Consider the following 27,729-nt stretch of genomic DNA (forward strand, 5'->3'; position numbering starts at 1 on the left):
TTACAAATTTCAAACCCATTAAAAAATTATATCCATTTTGAGGTGGCAAGCATATAGGTACACAATTAAATAAATACTTGACAACGAGTTCATAGCAGACGATGAATTGGACTTATATTTTTGACGGGAGATCTCACGGGGGCTAGCATCCCCGTTATCACACTGCCAGATGCATGGTTTTGATAGCATTTATAACAACCCAAACAACATTCTAGCTGGCACACCGTCCGATGCCCAGCTTTGATATCATTTGTAACAGCCCAAACTCACGGCTAGTAGATATTGTTTGTTTCCTCCCCCTCTCCAACTAGTGTGAGATCTCACCTGGAGTTTGTAAGATAATAGTGATATTAAAATAAGAGTAAAGTAGGAAAAGTATATATTATACCCAAAATAAAAATGTGATAAAATAAGGCTTAAAAAAATGGATGGAACGCTCATCCAATATTAGAATGATTTTGAGTGCAACAAGACAAAAGAAAGTTAGATAGAAGTAGTTTAATAGAATAGAAGAATAGGAATTGGACGAGGGTTTTAAATATTAGTGAATACATATTTGAGGGATTATTATAGAATAATTAATATTGAAGGTTGAGATTTGTGAGTATTATAAATATGGGATTGGGATGCCATTGTTTTACAACAAACAAACCAACCACATTGTTCTTCATTCATATCATAAGAACAAAGAAGAATTAAAAAAAAAAAACAGCAGCCTTTTTGTGGATTCCAATGGCTGAGTTTGCGAATGTCACCGAGTTTGTGAATGCTGGCTACTGGCTTGCGAGCACCGACGACAGGCTCCCGGCTGCCAACATCGACGCTACACTCTTCACCCATCTCTTCGCTGGCTACGCTCAGCTCAACTCCGGCACTTACCAAGTCACCGTTGATCCTTCACAGCTCATCCTCATCGATCAGTTTTCTTCAACCGTCAAACTCAGCAACCCTGAGGTGAAGACTCTGTTGTCCATTGCAGCAGACGCCGCCGTCTTCGCCGCAATGGCTGCAGACCCTACAAACCGCGATGCCTTCATCAAGTCCTCCATTGCTGCAGCCAGAGGCGGTGGGTTCGATGGCCTCGACCTCCAGTGGCTATACCCTTCTTCTCAGGACCAAATGGACAACTTCAAAACCTTGATCCATTCGTGGCACCAAGCGGTGGTGGACGATGCCACCAGTTTAAGCCTCCCGCAGCTGCTCCTGGTGGCCACAGTCTCCAATCTTCCCTATCTTCAGAGCAACATTCAATACCCAGCTGATGCGATCAACCAAAAGCTGGACTGGGTGAACCTCCTCTCTTATGACTTTTACACCCCTGACTCCTCCAGGGCCGCCACAGGGCCATCCTCTGCCTTCCACAATCCCAAGGCCAATGCCCTTTCAGCTAATTTTGGGATCAGGTCGTGGGCGCAGAGCCTCCACAATCTGCCTCACAAGAAAATCGTGTTTGGAATTCCCTTCCACGGGTGGGCTTGGAAGCTTTTCAACTCTCACCAGCACACCCTGTTTGCTAAAGCGGATGGAGCCGCCACCGGAGAATACATTGGTCCACACGGCCAAATCTTCTACTCCGATGTGCAGAAATTTATAGAGGACAATCAGGCTGGTGTTGAGGACAAGGACAAGAGCTATCTTGTTGCCTACGCTTATTACGAGACAACCTGGATTACCTACGAAAGTGAATACACCATTGCCGACAAGATCGCACTCGCAAAGACCGACAAGGTTCTTGGTTACTTTGCTTTCAACATTGCAGCCGATGACGCTTCTAACACTCTTGCTAATGCTGCCAAATCCAATTGGTGATATCTTATTGTTGAACCCTCCAATAAGAGCTATGCTCCTGCTGCTCTATGCTCTATGCTCTATGTCTCTGTCTCTGTCTTTTTTATTATGTTGTACCTTGTGTGGTGTTCTAAGGGTTGAATAAAGTTTGTGGCGTGTTCCTTCCTACCAACATCCTCGCTCTCTTCTCCATTCATTTCTATGAGTATTCCATTACTTCTCTCTCACTTCCTTTTTAGGAATGTTGTGTTGAATATGTGTGCATGTGGCTCGAGTATTTCATGAAATAATCAGTAAGTAATTCCTTAGATCAGACCCGCATAATATTATAGCCAACATAAATATCGAATTCATACTTTTATGACATAAAGGAGAAGTATCGGAGTGCAAATGACATACAAATATGCATGAGGTCTCATAACTTATGTTACCTGTCATATTATGTAATGTGAAAATACGTTTCAATTCCATAAGCATTTCATAACATAGCTCAATTATGCTACGTGTACACATGGTAACATTCATCACTTTCAGGACATATAATAGTAACATATCAACCATAAGCCGACTATGAGTATACCGATATATTATGAGTATACCGAGTTGATAATCCGAGCTGTCGCCGACAAGCCAAGAAAATCGATGCAACCGAGCCAACTTCGTGCACATGTGAGCTGAGCCGCAACTGTGTACGCGTGCAAAGCTGAAACTGGAGCTACGATGTTGGGCCAAACGTGCACGCGGCCAGCGTTCTCGCCTGGGATGTGGGCTGGAGTGGGGATTGAAACAAGAGGCTATTGGGTTGCAGGTATACGAGGAGACCCGACCCGAATCCAACAACTTGTCTTCCTTACTCGAAAAACAACGAAACCCTAATTGATCTACCTCCCCGATTTTTGACGACGCGGCGCAGTCTCCTTTGCTTCAGACGATCACGTAGCATCCTGGACGCCGATTTCCGACGAGCACATAGCGATCCCAACGCCGATACCTTACTTCCATTCAATTCTTCCTCCGAAATAGCAACTCTAACGTTTCGAGAATCCTACAAGACATTTTAAATTACATAACTAAATCACCTATTCTTCTATCCTATTAAAAAAAAAAAATCATGAAAATCAGGTGTAAATGCATACTTAAACATTCATCATGCTTACAATAATCAATTTCAGACAATTCACTTCCAATTCCATTGTTGTCGTCGTTGAACGATCGTACGGTTGATGTCCTTATTTTTGTGGATATATTACTGAATCGATTGGGGAGGAGAACAAAACATTCTTTATAAGGAAAAACCCAAAAAGGACAATATCAGCTAGCTGTGAACTTGAGCTGCTACAAATGGTACAGAGCCAGACACTGAGCGATGTATAAGTGAGGAGACTGAGCTCTGAAGGAGAGTGGACATGAGACAGTATGCCAGCAAGAACGCTGGTCCCCAAATCGGGTGGATTGGAGGGGGGGAGGTTGTCCCAAATTGATTGCAGAAAGAGTGCCAGCGAGGACGTTGGGCCGTGAGATCACACATCGGTTGAACGAAACATTCTTTATAAGAGTGTAGAAATCTCTCCATGGTAGACAGACTTGTTTTAAAAAATCTCAAAGCAAAGCATGAAAAGAAAATCCCAAAAAGGATAATATCTAAGACTTGCGCTCTTACATACAATTGAGCAAGGTTAACTACACAAATATTGTAAATCTTGGTTGAGATACATGAAACTGCCTCTTTTCCCATGCGTTCTCTTAATAATTTTGAAAATAATAACTTGAAAAAGACATCGAAAACTCTATTAAACTTAAAATAGTTCCAAGGACTTTAAATCTCTTACATTCCTAAATATTGATAGGACCCCGACACAATACACATAGACAAAAAACAAAGTCAGATAAAACCTTAAAAGCCAACTAACTATATGTCATTTTCGAACATTTTTAAGAGGGCATTGGACATTTATAAAATAAAATAGATGACTAGCTAATAAGACAAAACAAAGTTAGATATATATATATATATATAGTATTTATTATTGCTCAATCCCATTTACAAAATTCAAACCCATTAAAAAATTATATCCTTTTTGAGGTAGTAAGCATATATATACACAATTAAATAAATACTTGATAGCCAAATCTAAATGCTCGTTCATAGGATTGGAGATCTTAATGTAAAGTTCAAGCTTGCTGCTAACAGATATTGTTCATTTTGATCCATTGCCTATTGCCGTCAGACTCATGGTTTTAAAATGCATCTACTAGGTAGAGGTTTCCACAACCTTATAAGGAATACTTCAGTCCTCTCTCCAACCGATGTGGGATCTCACAGGGCCCATCGTTCTCGCTGATAGCATTTGTAACAGTCCAAACAACGTCCTCGCTGGCACATCGCCCAATGCCTAACTCTCATAGCATTTGTAAAAGCCCAACCTACTGCTAGCAGATATTGTCTGTTTTAGCTAATTACGTTTCGTCGTCAGCCTCACAGTTTTTAAATGCGTTACTAAGAAGAGGTTTCCATATCCTTGTAAGAAATGTCTTGTTCCCCTCTCCAACTAATGTGAGATCTCACTTGGGGTTTGTAAGATAATAGTGATATTAAAGATGTGATAAAAGTCGGTTCTATGAGGCTTAAACTAATGGATGGAACCCTAATTCAATATTAGAATAATTTTGTGTACAACCCGACAAAAGAAAATTAGATAGAACTAGTTTATTAGAATAGAAAAATAGGAAGGTTAAGGGTTTTAAATTTTAGTCTAACTTATCCACAAATTTTCATTCGTCAATGAATTCGATGTCAACGTGAAGAGCGAGTTGACATTTTCATACTCGGTGAAAGTTCATGGGATCACTTAGTTTCGTAACTTTAGATAGCCCACAAGATAACTCAATAATACAATTGAACTGACATATGCACGATAAGAGCGATCTTGAGAATATGATGTCTAGGAAAGACTTAAAAGAATTCGAAGTTACTATTTACACACTAACAAGATGCACATTTTTTTTCCGGTGGCTCAACTATAAAAACTCGACAGTTAAGCATACTTTATTTGGAGTAATTTTATGTTGTGTGACCGTTTGGAAATTTGTATAGGATGGATGTGAGTGAGGAGTAAACATCAGAGAAGGATTTGTGTTGGTTTGAGGAACACGCTCGGGATATTAGATACCGAATTCAAAATGTATGGATCGTTACAATTACAAAAGGAAGTTAATATTGAAGGTTGAGATTTGAGAGTATTATAAATATGGGATTGGTATGCCATTGTTTTACAACCAACCAACCAACCATTGTTGATTGATATCAGAAGAAGAAGAAGAAGAAAAATTGTGGGTTGAAATGGCGGAGTTTGTGAATGCTGGCTACTGGCTTGCCGGTACCGACGACACGCTCCCGGCACGAACATCGACGCTACACTTTTCACCCATCTGTTTGTTGGTTACGCTCAACTCAACTCTGATGCTCATGAAGTCACCGTTGATCCTTCACAGCTTATTCTCATCAATCAGTTTTCTTCCACCGTGAAACTGAGTAACCCTGAGGTCAAGACTCTGTTGTCCATTGCAGGAGACACCGCTGTGTTCGCCACAATGGCTGCAGAGCCTGCAAACCGTGATGCCTTCATCAAATCCTCCATTGCAGTGGCCAGAGGAGGTGGGTTTGATGGCCTCGATCTCCAATGGCTATACCCTTCTTCCCAGGATGAAATGGGGAACTTCAAAACTTTGATCCATTCGTGGCACCAAGCGGTGGTGGATGATGCCACCAGCTTAAGCCTTCCGCGGCTGCTCCTGGTGGCCACAGTCTCCAATGTTCCGTATCTTGAGAACAACATTCAATACCCAGGTGATGCAATCAACCAAAAGCTGGACTGGGTGAACCTCCTCTGTTATGACTTTTACGCTCCAACTCTGTCAAGGAGAGCCACCGGACCATCCTCTGCCTTCCACAATCCAAAGGTCAATACCTTTTCTGCAAGTTTTGGGATCAAATCGTGGGCTCAAAGCCTTCACAATCACAAGAAAATTGTGTTTGGAATTCCTTTCCATGGGTGGGCTTGGAAACTTTTCTGCGCTCACCAGCACGGCGTGTATGCTAAAGCAGATGGAGAAGCCAGCGGAGAAAATATTGGTCCAGACGGCCAAATCTTCTACTCCGATGTGCAGAAATTTATAGAGGACAATCAGGCTGGTGTTGAGAACAATGACAAGAGCTATCTAATTGCGTACACTTATTCTGACACAACCTGGATTGCCTATGAGAGTGAATACACCATCGCCGACAAGATTGCACTCGCAAAGGCCGACAAGGTTCTTGGTTACTTTGCTTTCAACATTGCAGCTGATGACGCATCTAACACTCTTGCTAATGCTGCCAAATCCAATTGGTGATATCTTATTGTTCAACCCTCCAATAAGAGCCATGCTCATGCTCCTCTGTGTCTTGTGTTATGCCTGTGGCTCGATCGGAAGACTTGTTTTATGTATGATGACACGTGATTTGTGGTTACTGCACGTGTCATGTATTTTGATATGATGTGTTATGATAATGTAATATGTTATGATGATGTAATATGTTATAATTCTATGATATGTTATGATGACATGAGATGTATGACGATATGATACATGCATTAGATGATATTTCATGTTACGATGATATATATGTATGAGATGATATGTTGCATTATGATATGAACATGCTTGGCAATGAAATGTATGACATGCTGCGACATGTATGGTAACCAAGAGTTTTCTAATGCACAACCTCTATCTAATATTATGAATGATGAATGTATGAAAGCTTATGCATGCATGTAATGCATGTAACCCAACGTAATATGTGAGGAATATGTGGGGTTGGGGTTGTGCCCATCCATGGAAGGGAAGTCCAAATACTATCATTTTAGAAGGCAAAGCTTGCTGAATCCACGTTCTAATACGCGAAATTCAACGCAAATAGTTAACCATATCAATTTGGTTACTAGCGATTTGGTTGGTTGAGCATACATTTAATTAAGTAGAGATGTATTCGAAGAAAAGAAATGGGATTGGTGCAACGTTGGTGATAACAAGCAGACGATTTAAGAGTTCACTACCCTTAAAGAAAAAGGAGAGGCATTATTTACGTTCAAGAAGTTCAAAAGACTCGTTAAAAACATGTCTGATCACAAACTGAAAACCTTGCGCACCAACCAAGGTAGCAAGTTCTTATCCCAGAAACTCTCAAAGTTTGTGAGGAGGAAGGTATCAAGCATAGCTCATTACACTGTACCCTCTACAACAACAATAAAGAGAATTAAGAAGCATAAGTACTTAAGGTTCTTCTATTCAAAAGCTCTCTCCTCTCAAGTAGTTCTTCTTGCTTGAGTTGTTTGTTTCGATATATTTCGATCGTGGCTAAATCCAACATTCAGTTGTAATGACTCATGTTTAGGATTCAGATCTAAATTAGACACTTGATGGCCCAGACATTCCCTGCGACTTCGTCACATTACTTGCTCTTTGCTTCTAAGAGTAAAAACTATCTCTACTAACCAACTCAGGTTCTTTCAGCATGTTTTATGCTCACTCACATGCTTCCTAGAGATCACCCAATATAAAGACGTTCTAAGAAAAACCCACTTGGAAATTCCTATTATAAATACCGAAACGTAATCAAACTCGAACTATAGGAATTAAAATAAGCATAATTTGATATTTCAAAACATACCAAAGTAACCAGACGAGGAGTTTCTCTTTAGATTATAAAACACTGAGGAAGGTCCAGTTTCATTGGTGGAGGAAGTAGGAGTGTAAATATCATAAGCAATCACATTAACCCAATCCAAAGCTCTTCGGATTACTTGAATTGGATATCGAACTTCATTTATATAAGGCGAGTAAAACACCGTAGCAACAAGGATCAATCGTGGCTGACTGAGACTCCTTGGCTTCTTTGACAACGCCATTATGACACTCAATGATGAGAGCTTCAAAATTGGACATGTCCTCCACACAAGAAGGGTACTCCCACTGAACATCCACCCCATCAAAGTTACCCTCTCTTGCCTTACAAATGAAGCTTCCCATAAAAGATGCACGATTTGAAGAAGTGGCCGCCATGGCTGCAAAGCTATCAGCACTTGCATGGTCTCCTCCAATGGACAGCAAGGTCTTCACCTTCGAGCTGTTTTCCTTGACAGCGTTAGAAAAGTGACGAATAAGGGGCTTTGCTGAATCCGAGAAGGAGAGTTCGTAGGTTTGGGAGTTGAGATTAGCATAGCCACAGAAGAGATGGGTGTAAAGATTGGTATCAATTTTGGAAATGGGAAAGAGGGCGTTGGTTTGGGTGAACCAATAGCCTGCATCTACAATGTTATTTTTGGCCATTTGGAGAAACAACTCAAAGGGAAAAACGCAGAGATTCAAATGAATCATCTTATCACGACTTTATAAGAACTAACCTACCAATTTTCAAACCAAAATTGAAACTTACATAATTTAATATTATCATTAATGTTATCTATCTAACTTTGTTTTGTCTCTATACTTGTATTATTTATCTATCTAACTTTGTTTTGTCTCTGGTTCTTTTAAGTTATTATTTTCAAAATTATTAGACAAAGATTTACAATTGTTGTATAATTAAACGTAGCTAAGTTGTATATAACAATTCAAGTCCTGCTGGCCGATACTATTTTTTTTTTTGGGCTTTTTCTTTCGTGTTTTCGCTCAAGATTTTTTAAAACACGTCTACTATGGAGAGATTTTCACAAATTATAAAATACATTTCGTTCAATCGTTGTGAGATCTCACAATCCATCCCCCTTCACGGCCCAGCGTCTTCGCTGACACTTGTTCCCTCCTCCAATCGACTTGGGATCCCCCAATCCACCCCATTTGGGGACTAACGTCTTTGCTGGCACACCGTCTCGTGTCCACTCCCCTTCGAGGCTCAATCTCCTCACTTGTATATCGCCTAGTGTCTGGCTCTAATACCATTTGTAACAACTCAAGCCACAACTAGCCGATATTGTTTTCTTTGAGTTTTCGTTTATAAAGAATATTTCGTTCCCCTCTCCAACCGATGCGGTAATATCCACAAAAAAAAGGTCATCAACTATACAATCGTTCAACGACGACAACAATGGAATTGGAACTGAACCGACTGAAATTGATTATTGTAAGCATTATAGATGTTTGAAGTATGCATTTATGCTTGAATTTCATGATTTTTTTAATACTATTGAAAATTAGGCGATAAAGTTATGTAATTTAATATGCATTGTATGATTCTCGAAACGTTAGAGTTACCATTTCAGAGGAAGAATTGAGTGGAAGTAAGGTATCGGCATCGGGATCGTTGTGTGCTCATCGAAAATCGACGTCGAGGACGCTACGTGATCGTCTGAAGCGAAGGAGACTGCGGCGCGTCGTCGAAAATCGGGGAGGCAGATCAATTAGGGTTTCGTTGTTTTTCAGGTAAGGAAGACGAGTTGTTGGATTCGGGTCGGGTCTCCTCGTATACCCGCGACCCAATAGCCTATTGTTTCAATCCCCACTCCAGCCCACATCCTGGGCGAGAACACTGGCCGGTGCACGTCCGACCCAACATCGGAGCTCCAGTTTCGGCTTCGCACGCATACACAGTTGCGACTCAGCTCGCATGTGCACGAAGTTGGCTCGGTTGCATCGATTTTCTCGGCTTGTCGGTGGTAGTTCGACTTATCGACTCGGTATACTCATAATATATCGATTTCTAAGTTTTTGGCCCTTTCGAAGCCGTTTCTGCGCTCGTTTTTGCCTTCTAAGGACGTAGTAAGCCATTGGAATTAGCTTATTGTGAGTAACTTCGGCCAAGACCATCGAGATGAGTGACTTTACTGTTGGAGTTCGCTTATTGTATGTTGTATGATGGTGCGTGACCTGTGGCCCCTGCATGCACCATATTTTATGTGATGCATGAATTAGGTTGACGGATGATGTTATGAAAAGTTATGGTTGATACGTTAGTATCATATGTCATGAAAGTGATGAATGTTGTCATGTGTACACGTACCATAATTGAGTTATATTATGAAATGCTGGTATGTTATTTGATATTATGTCATGTGATATAAGTTATGGGACCTTACTGGTATGTTATTTGCATCAAGATACTTCCCATTTATGTCATAAAAGTATGAATTCGATATTTATGTTTGCCATAATATCATGCGAGTCTTTTTTGTTCTGTAGTATCCGGTGACGTGTTAACGTTGTACCCGACCAAACCAGACTCACGGGGTATGTATACGAGCCTACCCTGGTGGGTCCATGTGCGCGTACATGGACCGTGTGTGGAGAAGTACCACACATCCAACCTACCGAGTACTCAAGGCCATGTAAAATTTACGAAAGTTAGGTCTCAACCACATGGTTCCATGTGTTTCCATATCTAACCTCAACCGTGGAGTTATTTATTGGGTATTTCATAAAATACTCAAACCACGTGCACCTCCCCTAGGTCGTATAGGTCGTATATCACGTGCACACATCTTCAACACAACATTCCTAAAAGGAAGTGAGAGAGAAGTAATGGAACACTCATGGAAATGAATGGAGAAAGGATGTTGGTAGGAAGAAACACGCCACAAACTTTATTCAACCCTTAGAACACCACACAAGGTACAACATAATTAAAAAGACAGAGACAGAGACATAGAGCATAGAGCAGCACGAGCATAGCTCTTATTGGAGGGTTCAACGATAAGATATCACCAATTGGATTTGGCGGCATTAGCAAGAGTGTTAGAGGCGTCATCGGCTGCAATGTTGAAAGCAAAGTAACCAAGAACCTTGTCGGCCTTTGCGAGTGCGATCTTGTCGGCAATGGTGTATTCACTTTCGTAGGTAATCCAGGTTGTCTCATAATAAGCGTAGGCAACAAGATAGCTCTTGTCCTTGTCCTCAACACCAGCCTGATTGTCCTCTATAAATTTCTGCACATCGGAGTAGAAGATTTGGCCGTGTGGACCAATGTATTCTCCGCTGGCCGCTCCATCCGCTTTAGCAAACGGGGCGTGCTGGTGAGAGTTGAAAAGTTTCCAAGCCCACCCATGGAACGGAATTCCAAACACGATTTTCTTGTGAGGCAGATTGTGGAGGCTCTGCGCCCACGACCTGATCCCAAAATTAGCTGAAAGGGCATTGGCCTTGGGATTGTGGAAGGCAGAGGATGGCCCGGTGGCAGCCTTGGAGGAATCGGGGGTGTAAAAGTCATAAGAGAGGAGGTTCACCCAGTCCAGCTTTTGGTTGATTGCATCAGCTGGGTATTCAACGTTTTTCTGAAGATACGGAAGATTGGAGACTGTGGCCACCAGGAGCAGCTGCGGGAGGCTTACTCTGGTGGCATCATCCACCACCGCTTGGTGCCACGAATGGATCAAGGTTTTGAAGTTGCCCATTTCATACTGAGAAGAAGGGTATAGCCACTGGAGGTCGAGGCCGTCGAACCCACCGCCTCTGGCTGCAGCAATGGAGGACTTGATGAAGTCATCGCGGTTTGTAGGGCTTGCAGCCATTGCGGCGAACACGGCGGCGTCTGCTGCAATGGACAACAGAGTCTTGACGTCAGGGTTACTGAGTTTCACGGTTGAAGAAAACTGATTGATGAGGATGAGCTGTGAAGGATCAACGGTGACTTGGTGAGTCTTGGGGTCGAGTAGAGCGTAGCCAACGAAGAGATGGGTGAAGAGTGTAGCGTCGATGTTGGCAGCCAGGAGCCTGTCGTTGGTGCTCGCAAGCCAATACCCAGCATTCACAAACTTTGTCACATTCGCAAACTTCGCCATTTCAATCCTTTTTTTTCTTTTAATTCTTCTTCTTCTTTTGCTATCAATCAACAACAGTCTAGTTGGTTGGTTGGTTTGTTGTAAAACAATGGCATCCCAATCCCATATTTATAATACTCTCAAATCTCAACCTTCGATATGAATTATTCTATAATGATCCCTCAAATATGTATTGCATTTGTGGATAAGTTAGACTAAAATTTAAAACCCTCACCCTTCCTATTTTTCTATTCTATTAAACTACTTCTACCTAACTTTCTTTGGTCAAATTATTCTAATATTGAATTAGGTTCCATCCATTGGTTTAAGCCTAAGAGAACCCACTTTCATCACGTGTTTTGTGTATAATGTTCACTTTTCTTACTTTACTCTTCTTTTAACATCACAATTATCTTACCAACCCCAGGTCAAATCTCACATTAGTTGAAGAGGGGAAGGAAGGAAACATTCTTGATAAATGTGTGGAAACCTTTTCCTAGTAGAGGCATTTAAGAACCGTGAGACTGACCGCGATACGTAATGGGCCAAAACAGACAATATCTGCTAGTGGTAGGTTTGAACTGTTACAAATGGTATCAGAGTCAGGCATCGGGCAATGTGACAACGAGAACGCTAGGCCACCGTGAGATCCCACATCAGTTGGAGAGGGGAGTGAAGCATTCCTTATAAGGGCGTGGCCCCGTGACAATATCTGTTGGAAATTGAAACGTATTTCTTATAATATATATATATATATATATATATATATAAAAGTAAAACACATCAAATTTTGACGTCACCTGCTATGAACGGGCATTTAGATTTGGTTATCAAGTATTTATTTAATTGTGTCTACATATATGCTTGCTACCTCAAAATGGATATAATTTTTTAATGGGTTTGAATTTTGTGCAAAAATGACATATAGTTTGCTTTAAAGTTAATTCGACTTCATTTTTTTTTCTGTGTATATTGTATGTGTTGGGGTTCTATCCATATTTAAGAATCTGGTGAGATTTAAAGTCAGCTTGTAATTGAGAACAAGATGGAAAGAGAATCCAGTTGTTTCAGCTGTGCACCACCAGTCTTCGATGGAGACAATTATCAAATGTGGGCGGTTCGTATGGAGACTTATTTGGAGGCCTTGGATCTTTGGGAAGCAATAGAAGAGGATTACGAGGTCCCACCGCTTCCAGCAAATCCTACTGTAGCACAAATCAAATTACAGAAGGAAAAGAAGACAAGGAAATCAAAGGCAAAAGCTTACCTATTTGCCGCTGTATCTCAAATGATCTTCATGCGAATAATGTCCCTCAAAACAGCCAAAGAAATCTGGGATTATCTCAAGGCCGAATATGAAGGAGATGAGAGGATTCGTGGAATGAAAGCCCTGAATTTGAGTAGGGATTTCGAGTTGCAGAAGATGAAGGAGTCTGAATCGGTGAAAGAGTACTATGACAGACTTCTCAGCATTGCCAACAAGGTGAGATTGCTTGGTTCTGTATTAAATGATTCCAGGATCGTTGAAAAGCTGCTAGTTACTGCTCCAGAGAAGTTTTAAGCCACCATTACTACTCTTGAGAACACCAAAGATTTGTCAAAGATTTCTCTTACAGAGTTCTTGAATGCTTTACAAGCACAGGAGCAAAGGAGGTCTATGAGGCAAGAAGGGGTGATTGAAGATGCCTTACCGGTTAAGCATCAACACAACAGCAAGTATAAAAACAAGAAAGTTTTCAAAAAACCAATCGACGTATGGAGATCCATCTGCAAATTATCAGAAGACAAAAGGAGGAGGTTTCAAAAAATCATATCCACCTTGCCGCCATTGTGAGAAGAAAGGTCATCCACCATATAAGTGTTGGAGAAGACCTGACGCCTTCTGCTCCAAATGCAATTAACTTGGACATGAAGCTGTGATCTGCAAAGCCAAAGATCAGGTGAAAGAAGTAGATGCACAGGTAGTTGATCAGCAAACACTGTTGTGTACTTGCAAAATCGAATTTCAACAAAAGCTGTGAAGGATCTGATACCATTTGAAGCTTGGTATGGTTACAAACATTCTTTAAAGTTCCTTACAGTATTTGGGTGTCTTTGTTTCACTTACATTCCACAGGTCGAGCGTGATAAGCTTGACAAAAAGGCAGAAGTTGGCATCTTTGTTGGGTATAGCACTATATCCAAAGCTTACAGAGTTTTTCAACCGCAAACTAGTCGGTTTTTCAACCGCAAGCTTACAGAGTGTCTAATTTAGATCTGAATCCTAAACATGAGTCATTACAACTGAATGTTGGATTTAGCCACGATCGAAATATATCGAAACAAACAACTCAAGCAAGAAGAACTACTTGAGAGGAGAGAGCTTTTGAATAGAAGAACCTTAAGTACTTATGCTTCTTAATTCTCTTTATTGTTGTTGTAGAGGGTACAGTGTAATGAGCTATGCTTGATACCTTCCTCCTCACAAACTTTGAGAGTTTCTGGGATAAGAACTTGCTACCTTGGTTGGTGCGCAAGGTTTTCAGTTTGTGATCAGACATGTTTTTAACGAGTCTTTTGAACTTCTTGAACGTAAATAATGCCTCTCCTTTTTCTTTAAGGGTAGTGAACTCTTAAATCGTCTGCTTGTTATCACCAACGTTGCACCAATCCCATTTCTTTTCTTCGAATACATCTCTACTTAATTAAATGTATGCTCAACCAACCAAATCGCTAGTAACCAAATTGATATGGTTAACTATTTGCGTTGAATTTCGCGTATTAGAACGTGGATTCAGCAAGCTTTGCCTTCTAAAATGATAGTATTTGGACTTCCCTTCCATGGATGGGCACAACCCCAACCCCACATATTCCTCACATATTACGTTGGGTTACATGCATTACATGCATGCATAAGCTTTCATACATTCATCATTCATAATATTAGATAGAGGTTGTGCATTAGAAAACTCTTGGTTACCATACATGTCGCAGCATGTCATACATTTCATTGCCAAGCATGTTCATATCATAATGCAACATATCATCTCATACATATATATCATCGTAACATGAAATATCATCTAATGCATGTATCATATCGTCATACATCTCATGTCATCATAACATATCATAGAATTATAACATATTACATCATCATAACATATTACATTATCATAACACATCATATCAAAATACATGACACGTGCAGTAACCACAAATCACGTGTCATCATACATAAAACAAGTCTTCCGATCGAGCCACAGGCATAACACAAGACACAGAGGAGCATGAGCATGGCTCTTATTGGAGGGTTGAACAATAAGATATCACCAATTGGATTTGGCAGCATTAGCAAGAGTGTTAGATGCGTCATCAGCTGCAATGTTGAAAGCAAAGTAACCAAGAACCTTGTCGGCCTTTGCGAGTGCAATCTTGTCGGCGATGGTGTATTCACTCTCATAGGCAATCCAGGTTGTGTCAGAATAAGTGTACGCAATTAGATAGCTCTTGTCATTGTTCTCAACACCAGCCTGATTGTCCTCTATAAATTTCTGCACATCGGAGTAGAAGATTTGGCCGTCTGGACCAATATTTTCTCCGCTGGCTTCTCCATCTGCTTTAGCATACACGCCGTGCTGGTGAGCGCAGAAAAGTTTCCAAGCCCACCCATGGAAAGGAATTCCAAACACAATTTTCTTGTGATTGTGAAGGCTTTGAGCCCACGATTTGATCCCAAAACTTGCAGAAAAGGTATTGACCTTTGGATTGTGGAAGGCAGAGGATGGTCCGGTGGCTCTCCTTGACAGAGTTGGAGCGTAAAAGTCATAACAGAGGAGGTTCACCCAGTCCAGCTTTTGGTTGATTGCATCACCTGGGTATTGAATGTTGTTCTCAAGATACGGAACATTGGAGACTGTGGCCACCAGGAGCAGCCGCGGAAGGCTTAAGCTGGTGGCATCATCCACCACCGCTTGGTGCCACGAATGGATCAAAGTTTTGAAGTTCCCCATTTCATCCTGGGAAGAAGGGTATAGCCATTGGAGATCGAGGCCATCAAACCCACCTCCTCTGGCCACTGCAATGGAGGATTTGATGAAGGCATCACGGTTTGCAGGCTCTGCAGCCATTGTGGCGAACACAGCGGTGTCTCCTGCAATGGACAACAGAGTCTTGACCTCAGGGTTACTCAGTTTCACGGTGGAAGAAAACTGATTGATGAGAATAAGCTGTGAAGGATCAACGGTGACTTCATGAGCATCAGAGTTGAGTTGAGCGTAACCAACAAACAGATGGGTGAAAAGTGTAGCGTCGATGTTCGTGCCGGGAGCGTGTCGTCGGTACCGGCAAGCCAGTAGCCAGCATTCACAAACTCCGCCATTTCAACCCACAATTTTTCTTCTTCTTCTTCTTCTGATATCAATCAACAATGGTTGGTTGGTTGGTTGTAAAACAATGGCATACCAATCCCATATTTATAATACTCTCAAATCTCAACCTTCAATATTAACTTCCTTTTGTAATTGTAACGATCCATACATTTTGAATTCGGTATCTAATATCCCGAGCGTGTTCCTCAAACCAACACAAATCCTTCTCTGATGTTTACTCCTCACTCACATCCATCCTATACAAATTTCCAAACGGTCACACAACATAAAATTACTCCAAATAAAGTATGCTTAACTGTCGAGTTTTTATAGTTGAGCCACCGGAAAAAAAATGTGCATCTTGTTAGTGTGTAAATAGTAACTTCGAATTCTTTTAAGTCTTTCCTAGACATCATATTCTCAAGATCGCTCTTATCGTGCATATGTCAGTTCAATTGTATTATTGAGTTATCTTGTGGGCTATCTAAAGTTACGAAACTAAGTGATCCCATGAACTTTCACCGAGTATGAAAATGTCAACTCGCTCTTCACGTTGACATCGAATTCATTGACGAATGAAAATTTGTGGATAAGTTAGACTAAAATTTAAAACCCTTAACCTTCCTATTTTTCTATTCTAATAAACTAGTTCTATCTAATTTTCTTTTGTCGGGTTGTACACAAAATTATTCTAATATTGAATTAGGGTTCCATCCATTAGTTTAAGCCTCATAGAACCGACTTTTATCACATCTTTAATATCACTATTATCTTACAAACCCCAAGTGAGATCTCACATTAGTTGGAGAGGGGAACAAGACATTTCTTACAAGGATATGGAAACCTCTTCTTAGTAACGCATTTAAAAACTGTGAGGCTGACGACGAAACGTAATTAGCTAAAACAGACAATATCTGCTAGCAGTAGGTTGGGCTTTTACAAATGCTATGAGAGTTAGGCATTGGGCGATGTGCCAGCGAGGACGTTGTTTGGACTGTTACAAATGCTATCAGCGAGAACGATGGGCCCTGTGAGATCCCACATCGGTTGGAGAGAGGACTGAAGTATTCCTTATAAGGTTGTGGAAACCTCTACCTAGTAGATGCATTTTAAAACCATGAGTCTGACGGCAATAGGCAATGGATCAAAATGAACAATATCTGTTAGCAGCAAGCTTGAACTTTACATTAAGATCTCCAATCCTATGAACGAGCATTTAGATTTGGCTATCAAGTATTTATTTAATTGTGTATATATATGCTTACTACCTCAAAAAGGATATAATTTTTTAATGGGTTTGAATTTTGTAAATGGGATTGAGCAATAATAAATACTATATATATATATATATATCTAACTTTGTTTTGTCTTATTAGCTAGTCATCTATTTTATTTTATAAATGTCCAATGCCCTCTTAAAAATGTTCGAAAATGACATATAGTTAGTTGGCTTTTAAGGTTTTATCTGACTTTGTTTTTTGTCTATGTGTATTGTGTCGGGGTCCTATCAATATTTAGGAATGTAAGAGATTTAAAGTCCTTGGAACTATTTTAAGTTTAATAGAGTTTTCGATGTCTTTTTCAAGTTATTATTTTCAAAATTATTAAGAGAACGCATGGGAAAAGAGGCAGTTTCATGTATCTCAACCAAGATTTACAATATTTGTGTAGTTAACCTTGCTCAATTGTATGTAAGAGCGCAAGTCTTAGATATTATCCTTTTTGGGATTTTCTTTTCATGCTTTGCTTTGAGATTTTTTAAAACAAGTCTGTCTACCATGGAGAGATTTCTACACTCTTATAAAGAATGTTTCGTTCAACCGATGTGTGATCTCACGGCCCAACGTCCTCGCTGGCACTCTTTCTGCAATCAATTTGGGACAACCTCCCCCCCTCCAATCCACCCGATTTGGGGACCAGCGTTCTTGCTGGCATACTGTCTCATGTCCACTCTCCTTCAGAGCTCAGTCTCCTCACTTATACATCGCTCAGTGTCTGGCTCTGTACCATTTGTAGCAGCTCAAGTTCACAGCTAGCTGATATTGTCCTTTTTGGGTTTTTCCTTATAAAGAATGTTTTGTTCTCCTCCCCAATCGATTCAGTAATATATCCACAAAAATAAGGACATCAACCGTACGATCGTTCAACGACGACAACAATGGAATTGGAAGTGAATTGTCTGAAATTGATTATTGTAAGCATGATGAATGTTTAAGTATGCATTTACACCTGATTTTCATGATTTTTTTTTTTTAATAGGATAGAAGAATAGGTGATTTAGTTATGTAATTTAAAATGTCTTGTAGGATTCTCGAAACGTTAGAGTTGCTATTTCGGAGGAAGAATTGAATGGAAGTAAGGTATCGGCGTTGGGATCGCTATGTGCTCGTCGGAAATCGGCGTCCAGGATGCTACGTGATCGTCTGAAGCAAAGGAGACTGCGCCGCGTCGTCAAAAATCGGGGAGGTAGATCAATTAGGGTTTCGTTGTTTTTCGAGTAAGGAAGACAAGTTGTTGGATTCGGGTCGGGTCTCCTCGTATACCTGCAACCCAATAGCCTCTTGTTTCAATCCCCACTCCAGCCCACATCCCAGGCGAGAACGCTGGCCGCGTGCACGTTTGGCCCAACATCGTAGCTCCAGTTTCAGCTTTGCACGCGTACACAGTTGCGGCTCAGCTCACATGTGCACGAAGTTGGCTCGGTTGCATCGATTTTCTTGGCTTGTCGGCGACAGCTCGGATTATCAACTCGGTATACTCATAATATATCGGTATACTCATAGTCGGCTTATGGTTGATATGTTACTATTATATGTCCTGAAAGTGATGAATGTTACCATGTGTACACGTAGCATAATTGAGCTATGTTATGAAATGCTTATGGAATTGAAACGTATTTTCACATTACATAATATGACAGGTAACATAAGTTATGAGACCTCATGCATATTTGTATGTCATTTGCACTCCGATACTTCTCCTTTATGTCATAAAAGTATGAATTCGATATTTATGTTGGCTATAATATTATGCGGGTCTGATCTAAGGAATTACTTACTGATTATTTCATGAAATACTCGAGCCACATGCACACATATTCAACACAACATTCCTAAAAAGGAAGTGAGAGAGAAGTAATGGAATACTCATAGAAATGAATGGAGAAGAGAGCGAGGATGTTGGTAGGAAGGAACACGCCACAAACTTTATTCAACCCTTAGAACACCACACAAGGTACAACATAATAAAAAAGACAGAGACAGAGACATAGAGCATAGAGCATAGAGCAGCAGGAGCATAGCTCTTATTGGAGGGTTCAACAATAAGATATCACCAATTGGATTTGGCAGCATTAGCAAGAGTGTTAGAAGCGTCATCGGCTGCAATGTTGAAAGCAAAGTAACCAAGAACCTTGTCGGTCTTTGCGAGTGCGATCTTGTCGGCAATGGTGTATTCACTTTCGTAGGTAATCCAGGTTGTCTCGTAATAAGCGTAGGCAACAAGATAGCTCTTGTCCTTGTCCTCAACACCAGCCTGATTGTCCTCTATAAATTTCTGCACATCGGAGTAGAAGATTTGGCCGTGTGGACCAATGTATTCTCCGGTGGCGGCTCCATCCGCTTTAGCAAACAGGGTGTGCTGGTGAGAGTTGAAAAGCTTCCAAGCCCACCCGTGGAAGGGAATTCCAAACACGATTTTCTTGTGAGGCAGATTGTGGAGGCTCTGCGCCCACGACCTGATCCCAAAATTAGCTGAAAGGGCATTGGCCTTGGGATTGTGGAAGGCAGAGGATGGCCCTGTGGCGGCCCTGGAGGAGTCAGGGGTGTAAAAGTCATAAGAGAGGAGGTTCACCCAGTCCAGCTTTTGGTTGATCGCATCAGCTGGGTATTGAATGTTGCTCTGAAGATAGGGAAGATTGGAGACTGTGGCCACCAGGAGCAGCTGCGGGAGGCTTAAACTGGTGGCATCGTCCACCACCGCTTGGTGCCACGAATGGATCAAGGTTTTGAAGTTGTCCATTTGGTCCTGAGAAGAAGGGTATAGCCACTGGAGGTCGAGGCCATCGAACCCACCGCCTCTGGCTGCAGCAATGGAGGACTTGATGAAGGCATCGCGGTTTGTAGGGTCTGCAGCCATTGCGGCGAAGACGGCGGCGTCTGCTGCAATGGACAACAGAGTCTTCACCTCAGGGTTGCTGAGTTTGACGGTTGAAGAAAACTGATCGATGAGGATGAGCTGTGAAGGATCAACGGTGACTTGGTAAGTGCCGGAGTTGAGCTGAGCGTAGCCAGCGAAGAGATGGGTGAAGAGTGTAGCGTCGATGTTGGCAGCCGGGAGCCTGTCGTCGGTGCTCGCAAGCCAGTAGCCAGCATTCACAAACTCGGTGACATTCGCAAACTCAGCCATTGGAATCCACAAAAAGGCTGCTGTTTTTTTTTTTTAATTCTTCTTTGTTCTTATGATATGAATGAAGAACAATGTGGTTGGTTTGTTTGTTGTAAAACAATGGCATCCCAATCCCATATTTATAATACTCACAAATCTCAACCTTCAATATTAATTATTCTATAATAATCCCTCAAATATGTATTCACTAATATTTAAAACCCTCGTCCAATTCCTATTCTTCTATTCTATTAAACTACTTCTATCTAACTTTCTTTTGTCTTGTTGCACTCAAAATCATTCTAATATTGGATGAGCGTTCCATCCATTTTTTTAAGCCTTATTTTATCACATTTTTATTTTGGGTATAATATATACTTTTCCTACTTTACTCTTATTTTAATATCACTATTATCTTACAAAACTCCAGGTGAGATCTCACACTAGTTGGAGAGGGGAGGAAACATTTTTTTATAAGTGTGTGGAAATTAACCTCTACCTAGTAGGACGTATTTAATAACCCTGAGACTGACGGCGATGCGTAATGGGCCAAAACAAACAATATCTACTAGCCGTGAGTTTGGGCTGTTACAAATGATATCAAAGCTGGGCATCGGACGGTGTGCCAGCTAGGATGTTGTTTGGGTTGTTATAAATGCTATCAAAACCATGCATCTGGCAGTGTGATAACGGGGATGCTAGCCCCCGTGAGATCTCCCGTCAAAAATATAAGTCCAATTCATCATCTGCTATGAACTCGTTGCCAAGTATTTATTTAATTGTGTACATATATGCTTGCCACCTCGAAATGGATATAATTTTTTAATGGGTTTGAAATTTGTAAATGGGATTGAGCAATAATAAATACTATATATCTAACTTTGTTTTGTCTTATTAGCGGGTCATCTCTTTTATTTTATACTTGTCAAATGGCATGTTTTTAAAATGTGCGAAAATGATAGTTTGCAAGTTTTATCCAACTTCTTTTTGTCTCTGTTATATATGTGTTGGAGTTCTATCCATGTTTAAGGATCGTGTCACCTTGTAATTGTTTTCAAATTAATATAATTTTTTATGTCTTTTTTAAGTTATTATTTTCAAAATTATAATGTCGCAGGGAGTGATGGGGAAGGCTTCCCATCCCAATTTTCACAAAATTTCATATTTATTTTTGCAAGGATTCTCCCAAAAATTCCCATGTGTAATTTTTTTTCTCCTTAAAAAATAATTATTTTAGAGTTTTCATTTTTTAATATAATTTTAAACAAAAAAAAATGGTCAAAAAATACTCACAAATAATATATTCTTCTTAATTTTTAAAATTCAAAATTTAATATTGCAAAGTATTATTTAATAATTAAAAAAATATTACGATGAGAGCCTCAAAATTAACTAAATAATTTTTTTTAATATAGCCAAATATATATTATACTATTATTTTTAATGTGTTGAAAATATTTATATTAAATAAGGCGTGTACGGATGAGGCAGGGAATTGGGTAGAGGCGAGGACGAGGAATATAATCTCGTCTCCAACCCTATATATCTGATGAAAAAAAATGTTCCTCACTCCCTCCCCATTTTATCTGTATAAACGAGGAATCTCCTCCCTGCCCTAATTTAGGGCATGTCCTTGATCCGTGGGTAAAATGAATTTCTCTGATTAAAATATGCATATAAATCCGATTTCGATTATTTTCTAAATATCATGTAAAATTAGACGATAAGTAATAGAATAGGTGATTTAGTTATACAATTTACAACCTTATATGCTTTACGATACAACATATGTGGGAATGGTTAGGAATTAGGTCAACTTGTGTTCATCGACAAAGGTCCACACAATATTTTTATTAGTAGAGTACAATGTGGAATCACTTCTCAGGCTGTAAATGTCATCATCGACATGCGATGTGACCTTGCAAATCTAATTCCCGTGGCATGAACAAAAAAGTGAAAGTTATAACACCTACTATACGTTGTTTAGAGCTCAGAGATTTTCAGACACAAACTTGAAAGTTCGGAGACTAGACTTCAACATAGTTATTGATACGAGACGTTCCCAATGGTCCAAAATCAAAGTCGTAGCTCTCAGAGAATACAAGATAGGACAACTTAGATATAAACTCACAGAAGAACTTGAATTTGGAGCATTTTTAGGATAGAAAAACATCACCAAAAACACTCTAAAAATCTATAAACTGCACAGAAAAATCTATAAGATTGCTACTTACAAGCTTACAATCTATACTGTTACTTGGTTTTCTTTGACACCAAAAGTACAAACAACTTCCTGCTTCAAAGTCTTATGATTTTACCTCTCGTTTTATTTCTGATAGCAGCTTCAACACATCTTCCATGGATGGTCTATTGGATGGCCTGCTCCTAGTGCATACCAAAGCAAGATCAAGCACCTGTTTTATCTCCTCTTGTGATGAATTGGGAGAGCTAATCCCATTTTCTTTGTATATTTCTCTTAACAGAAGATCTCTTGCCTTGTTCTGTGTGCTCGATCCAGCGCTCGTCAACCGACCGTTGCTTATAATTTCCAGGACGATCGCCCCGAAACTATGAACGTCCATCCAAAGCTCCTCCTCTGTTGCATTATTGAATTCACCTGTCCAAGATGAGAACATATCAGAATCACTACACTTTGGAAAATGTTCATGATTCAAGAAATGTGTATTGTTTAGTATACCTCCTTTTGTTGTCGATGATAACGGAAGCGAATCTTCGTTTAGCTGTTGTAGAAACCGGAGTCCGAATTCAGCCAGATGAGGCTCAATGTTTTCGTCGAGTATGACGTTACTCAACTTCAGGTCTCCATGGGGAATTGCAGGATAACAGCCATGGTGAAGAAAGTGTAGTCCCCTTGCTATACCTTTAATGAGCTTGAGCTTAGTTAGCCATTCCCTTTTCATTGAAATTTTCTCTGCTAGATTTCCATTGGGTAAGTATTCATACAAAAGATAAACCATCTGTTTATTGTGGCAAAATCCCAGCAATCTGACCAAATTCTTGTGCCTTAAACTACCTAATTGAGTTATAAACTCAGATATCATCCTAATTCTTTGTTCTTCCCAATCTATCTTCTTTATCGACACAGCGATTCCAGTAGGAAGAACTGCTCTGAAAATCGAAGCAGACAATGGCGTTATCGCTTCCTTAGATTCCGTCGAGTCGAAACTCCTGAGAATATCACTAGCTGTGAATGGAGGAAGTCCAGTGAAACACACCATCTTCCATTTTCCTTTGCTCCGTTTTCGAGCGAAGAAAATCAACACAATCGATATCGTTGTGATTATAGCAAGACCTACACACAGTATCAGGACAAGTTCAAGCTTCCCCATCCCTTTGCCTCCAAATATTGCCAATGGCCCTGAACAAGGTTCCAGAGGTGCTCCACATAGCTTTGGATTTCCAGCAAATGCACTGCTATCCATGGACCAAAACACTTCGTTTTCCGGGATGGAACCAGAGATATCATTGGAAGACACGTTTAGTAGCAGCAAACTCGACGAATCCCTGAACTTATCGGGTATCGATCCATTGAAACCATTGTGCGATAGATCAAGGATTCTAATGGAAGGAAGATGTGCAAGTTCTTCAGGTATACGACCCGAGAGATTGTTGTAAGATAAATCCATCCTTACAAGAGCATGGCAACGTGCAACGCTTTCTGGGACGTTTCCCGACAGATCATTATCATTCAATTCAATAGTAAGAACAGATTTACAGAGGTGAAACTTGGGAAGTTTTCCTCTTATCCCACAATCAGAGGCTGAAAAGTTTTGAAGAAGAGGTAAACTCCATGTTTCTTCAGGAAAAACACCTCCAAGTTCTGGGTTATATGATATATTGAAGTATTGAAGGTTGGATGCTTTGCTTATATCTACAGGAAATCCTCCACTAAAATTGTTCATAGAGAGATCTATGTATGAGATATCAGGAAGATCACTAAATTTCAGAGATATATCACCAGAAAACAGATTTTCCTCTAACCGCAATCGAACGAGGGACGAACAATTAGAGAGGGACGGCGAAAGTCCACCACTAAACTTATTTGAAAACAGGATCAACTTAAAAAGTAAGCCTCCTAGACAGATATCAAGTGGGATATGACCCACAAAATTGTTCGTGGAAACATCAAGCCATTTAAGTTTTCTGTTGCTGCCCAAGTTTTTTGGGAGTGACCCAGAAAACTGATTGCTCCATATAAGAAGAGTCTCCAATGAAGGAAGCTCTGCAATACCCTTTGGAACAGAACCAGTCATTTCATTGTACATAAGACTTAGCAATCTAAGATTCTTCATCTCTGAAAAGCTTTCTGGAATAGGACCAGAAATATGATTATCAGAGAGATCTAAATTAACCAGAGAGGTGATTTTGCTTAGTTCTTCAGGCAACAGTCCAGAGAAATGGTTCCTGAAAAGGAAAAGAGATTCCAGATTTGAGAGATTACTAAGTTCTTTAGGGATTGAACCAGAGAGGTTTCCACTAGCAATATCAAGATATTGAAGGTTGCTCATGTTGCCGAGCTCCCATGGGAGACCTCCATGGAAGCTATTGTAGCCAATTTCCATGTGGATCATAGTTTTGAGTTTGCCCAATTCAGGGGGTAAGTTTCCAGTAAGAACATTCCCTGCGAGATTCATGAACTCGAGGGTTTTGAAAGAGCCATATTCTGAAGGGATTGGCCCTGTGAAGTAGCTACCAGCTAAGTTGAGGAACTTCAGATTTTCGAGCTTTGGAAGATCAACAGGCAATGACCCAGAAAAACTATTGCTAAATGCATCACAAACAATCAAGTTTTGAAGATGAAAAATCCCAACAGGAAAATGACCAGAAAAATTGTTCCTACTGATGTCTAAAGTTCTTAGATTAGTGAGATTGAAGATTCCAATAGGAAGCTTCCCAGACAGATAATTGTGGCTCAGGTTAAGATCAACGAGTTCTTTAAAGACATGAAACTGCTCACCGGAAATCGCCCCGCCAAGCCGCTTCATCGAGAGGTCGATTCCGATAACAATGGTGGCGTTCTTGTCGCATTGGACTCCTGACCAAGAACATCCATGGATTTTCCCAAGTGGGTTTTGTCCAGAACGCACAATCCAATCGCTCAAACTGCCAAAATCATCAATGAATTCAGATTTCAAGGCTAAAAGTGCTTCGGAGTAAGTATCAGTGGACGAAGCCGCTACAGAAAGCAAGAAAAACATAAGAAAATTGAAAGCCAGGCATCTAAAAACCTCCATCGAAACAAGTTGTAGTTTCAATGAAATGCATGGGGGAGTGGGGAAAGGTCCATGAAAGAATTGAAATGAATGAAGAAAGTGTGGAGTGATGAGTTTAGACTACTACATGGGAATATTAATGGGTTGCTTTTAGAGAGCAAGAGGGGTCCCTTGAGTTGTTGTGTGTTCAGATGATGTTGGGCATGGAATAAAGCTTTGCATATTTGAAAGCATCTTCTTCTTTTCCTTCTCTTTTCTAAGGGTGAGAATCCAATAATAACCATTACTGACAAGTTTGAGTTGGAATTTGAACAATACCCCATGAAATCCATACATATTGGAAAAACTCCCGTATTCAAATCTTTAAATTACTCGAAGTCAATTAATCTAGTGATGAACAACGTTCTAACAGGGTTTGGAGAACTAAATCCACATATGTGACAAAATACGGAGATGACTTGTAGCTAGAGGCGAAAGGCCAACTTAGATCGGATATAACTAGTTTTCTGCACAATCTATTTCAGTAGAACAGATGGACTTAAGGTAGAGCTAGGTGCTCCCCATGAAAAAAATTTCAAAATCTATCTCTACAGTTCAAACCTTCCACAAAGTTCATAATATAACATAAACAAATCCACGCCAAATAGTCGTACGAAATAGTAATATGAACCCGTCTTTATTGATGATAAGTCACACTTCTTTTTTAAGCTACAATGTTCTCCATTGGTTTACTTTTTAATTAAAGTTGCTAATTTAGGGGATTGGATTTGTAAATTGAACTTAAAAAGATAAAAAAAGTAATGTTTGTTTAATGAAGAATATATAATAAAGCTTATAAATTATAATGAAAATTGCTTTAAACTCTTTTTTTCTTATGGTGGGGACTCTTCTTCACATTGTTTACTTACATTGGGATTATAGTAACCATGAATCTCTAAAAAATTAGCAATTTAAACACCTTGTAACTTTTTTTTGACTTTTTTACTTTTTACCTTTTTAGGAGTTGGGTAAAAGGAGAAAATGAAATTGGATGAGCACTCTAAATCAATTAGGTTTTTTATTTTTAAATCATATGTGACGGGAATTCAATCTACATACGAATTTTTGTTAAATTACAAATTTAGTCCATAAACTTTAAGATATATGTCTATTTTGTCCCTAAAGTTTAAAAACGTCTAATAAGTCCCTAAACTTTTAAAATAGAGTAATTAAAATTTTTGAATGTCGAGAAATAAATAGAATAATAAATAAAAATGGGGAACGAAAATTGAAGGACAAAGGACATAAGAAATTTGTCCATAGCTCCTTTCCTTTAATGTACCAAAATTCACTCATTTCTCGTGAACAATTTAATATAAATCCAATTTCACATTATTATTATTATTATTATTATTATTATTATTATTATTATAAGAGATCTTGTGAAGGTAGGATAAATGGAATCCCAGGAGAAATAATTCCACTATATTAAAAATAAAAATAAAAATAAGAGGTGAAAAAATAACACATCTTTTAAGGGACAAAAGGGATTAATTTGACAGGGTAAAAAAAAGACCAACTTTGCTTGCATTGATTTGATATCCAAATCATAAAAAAAAAAATAAAAAAAAAAAATAAAACTATAATTTTAACCTTTTAACTCTCTTTACTTCGTATATCGTGAGTAAGAGTAAATCAAATCGAACTCAAAATCTCAAGCCGTTTGGAATGCGTTTATAAATACTTAAAAAGTGTTTTTAAATACAATTACGCGTTTTTTAAGCATGTAAAAACTCAGGCTCTAAATGTAAACAAATTATTTTAGAAACAAAGTTTTAACCCTAAAATGAATATTGGTTTATATATTTGGAAGAATTTAGATAGAAAATTCACTCATTTTAAAAATTGATTTAAAATACAAGAAATTCTAATGTATTTACAATAAGAATAATCAAACACAAGGATGAAACATTATGCAAATTAAATCAACCATCATCCTAAACTTTACCCAATAATATGATGATAAAGCAAAAAAGCAAGAATAGTTGAGGGAAAAGATTAGCACTTAAAACACAAGGGCCATCTTCTTCCTCCAAGAGGGAAAAGATTAGCCCTGCAACACTAATGATTATAATATGTATGAAAAAAAAAAAGGAGGAAAAAAGAACAGATTAATAGAGAATCCTGTGGCCAAAACCC

The 27,729-nt window shown here is 39.5% G+C and overlaps 4 protein-coding genes and 2 pseudogenes across 6 annotated transcripts; 2 read left to right on the forward strand and 4 right to left on the reverse strand.

The window, feature by feature from the left end:
- The first annotated feature begins 636 nt into the window (after window positions 1–636).
- Window positions 637–1,956, forward strand: LOC111450275 (acidic mammalian chitinase-like). The gene has a single exon (XM_023090309.1). The coding sequence runs from the start codon at window positions 733–735 to the stop codon at window positions 1,807–1,809; it is 1,077 nt and encodes a 358-aa protein (XP_022946077.1). The 5' UTR covers window positions 637–732; the 3' UTR covers window positions 1,810–1,956.
- A 3,172-nt stretch (window positions 1,957–5,128) lies between these two features.
- On the forward strand, window positions 5,129–6,223 carry LOC111450802 (annotated as a pseudogene).
- Window positions 6,224–6,558: 335 nt separating this feature from the next.
- LOC111450803 lies at window positions 6,559–8,170 on the reverse strand (annotated as a pseudogene).
- A 2,231-nt stretch (window positions 8,171–10,401) lies between these two features.
- Window positions 10,402–15,948, reverse strand: LOC111450666 (acidic mammalian chitinase-like). 2 transcript variants are annotated; one of them, XM_023090902.1, is made up of 2 exons: window positions 15,893–15,948; window positions 10,402–11,535 (listed from the first exon to the last, which is right to left on the reverse strand). In XM_023090902.1, exons 1-2 carry the CDS (start codon window positions 15,940–15,942, stop codon window positions 10,527–10,529), a joined length of 1,059 nt encoding a protein of 352 aa, XP_022946670.1. In that variant the 5' UTR covers window positions 15,943–15,948; the 3' UTR covers window positions 10,402–10,526. The 2 variants fall into 2 exon arrangements, with proteins under 2 accessions (XP_022946670.1, XP_022946669.1); XM_023090901.1 differs by lacking the exon at window positions 15,893–15,948 and having other exon boundaries at window positions 10,402–11,618.
- A 3,166-nt stretch (window positions 15,949–19,114) lies between these two features.
- LOC111450667 (acidic mammalian chitinase-like) lies at window positions 19,115–20,427 on the reverse strand. The gene has a single exon (XM_023090903.1). It carries the CDS (start codon window positions 20,336–20,338, stop codon window positions 19,262–19,264), a length of 1,077 nt encoding a protein of 358 aa, XP_022946671.1. The 5' UTR covers window positions 20,339–20,427; the 3' UTR covers window positions 19,115–19,261.
- A 1,902-nt stretch (window positions 20,428–22,329) lies between these two features.
- On the reverse strand, window positions 22,330–25,773 carry LOC111450657 (leucine-rich repeat receptor-like protein kinase TDR). 2 transcript variants are annotated; one of them, XM_023090885.1, is made up of 3 exons: window positions 23,016–25,773; window positions 22,617–22,934; window positions 22,330–22,585 (listed from the first exon to the last, which is right to left on the reverse strand). In XM_023090885.1, the coding sequence occupies exons 1-2, from the start codon at window positions 25,570–25,572 to the stop codon at window positions 22,624–22,626; spliced, it is 2,868 nt and encodes a 955-aa protein (XP_022946653.1). In that variant the 5' UTR covers window positions 25,573–25,773; the 3' UTR covers window positions 22,330–22,585; window positions 22,617–22,623. The 2 variants fall into 2 exon arrangements, with proteins under 2 accessions (XP_022946653.1, XP_022946652.1); XM_023090884.1 differs by having other exon boundaries at window positions 22,330–22,934; window positions 23,016–25,772.
- Between the last annotated feature and the right edge of the window lie 1,956 nt (window positions 25,774–27,729).

This window comes from Cucurbita moschata, unplaced genomic scaffold, assembly GCF_002738365.1.
Source record: "Cucurbita moschata cultivar Rifu unplaced genomic scaffold, Cmos_1.0 Cmo_Scf00012, whole genome shotgun sequence".
Classification (NCBI taxonomy): domain Eukaryota; kingdom Viridiplantae; phylum Streptophyta; class Magnoliopsida; order Cucurbitales; family Cucurbitaceae; genus Cucurbita; species Cucurbita moschata.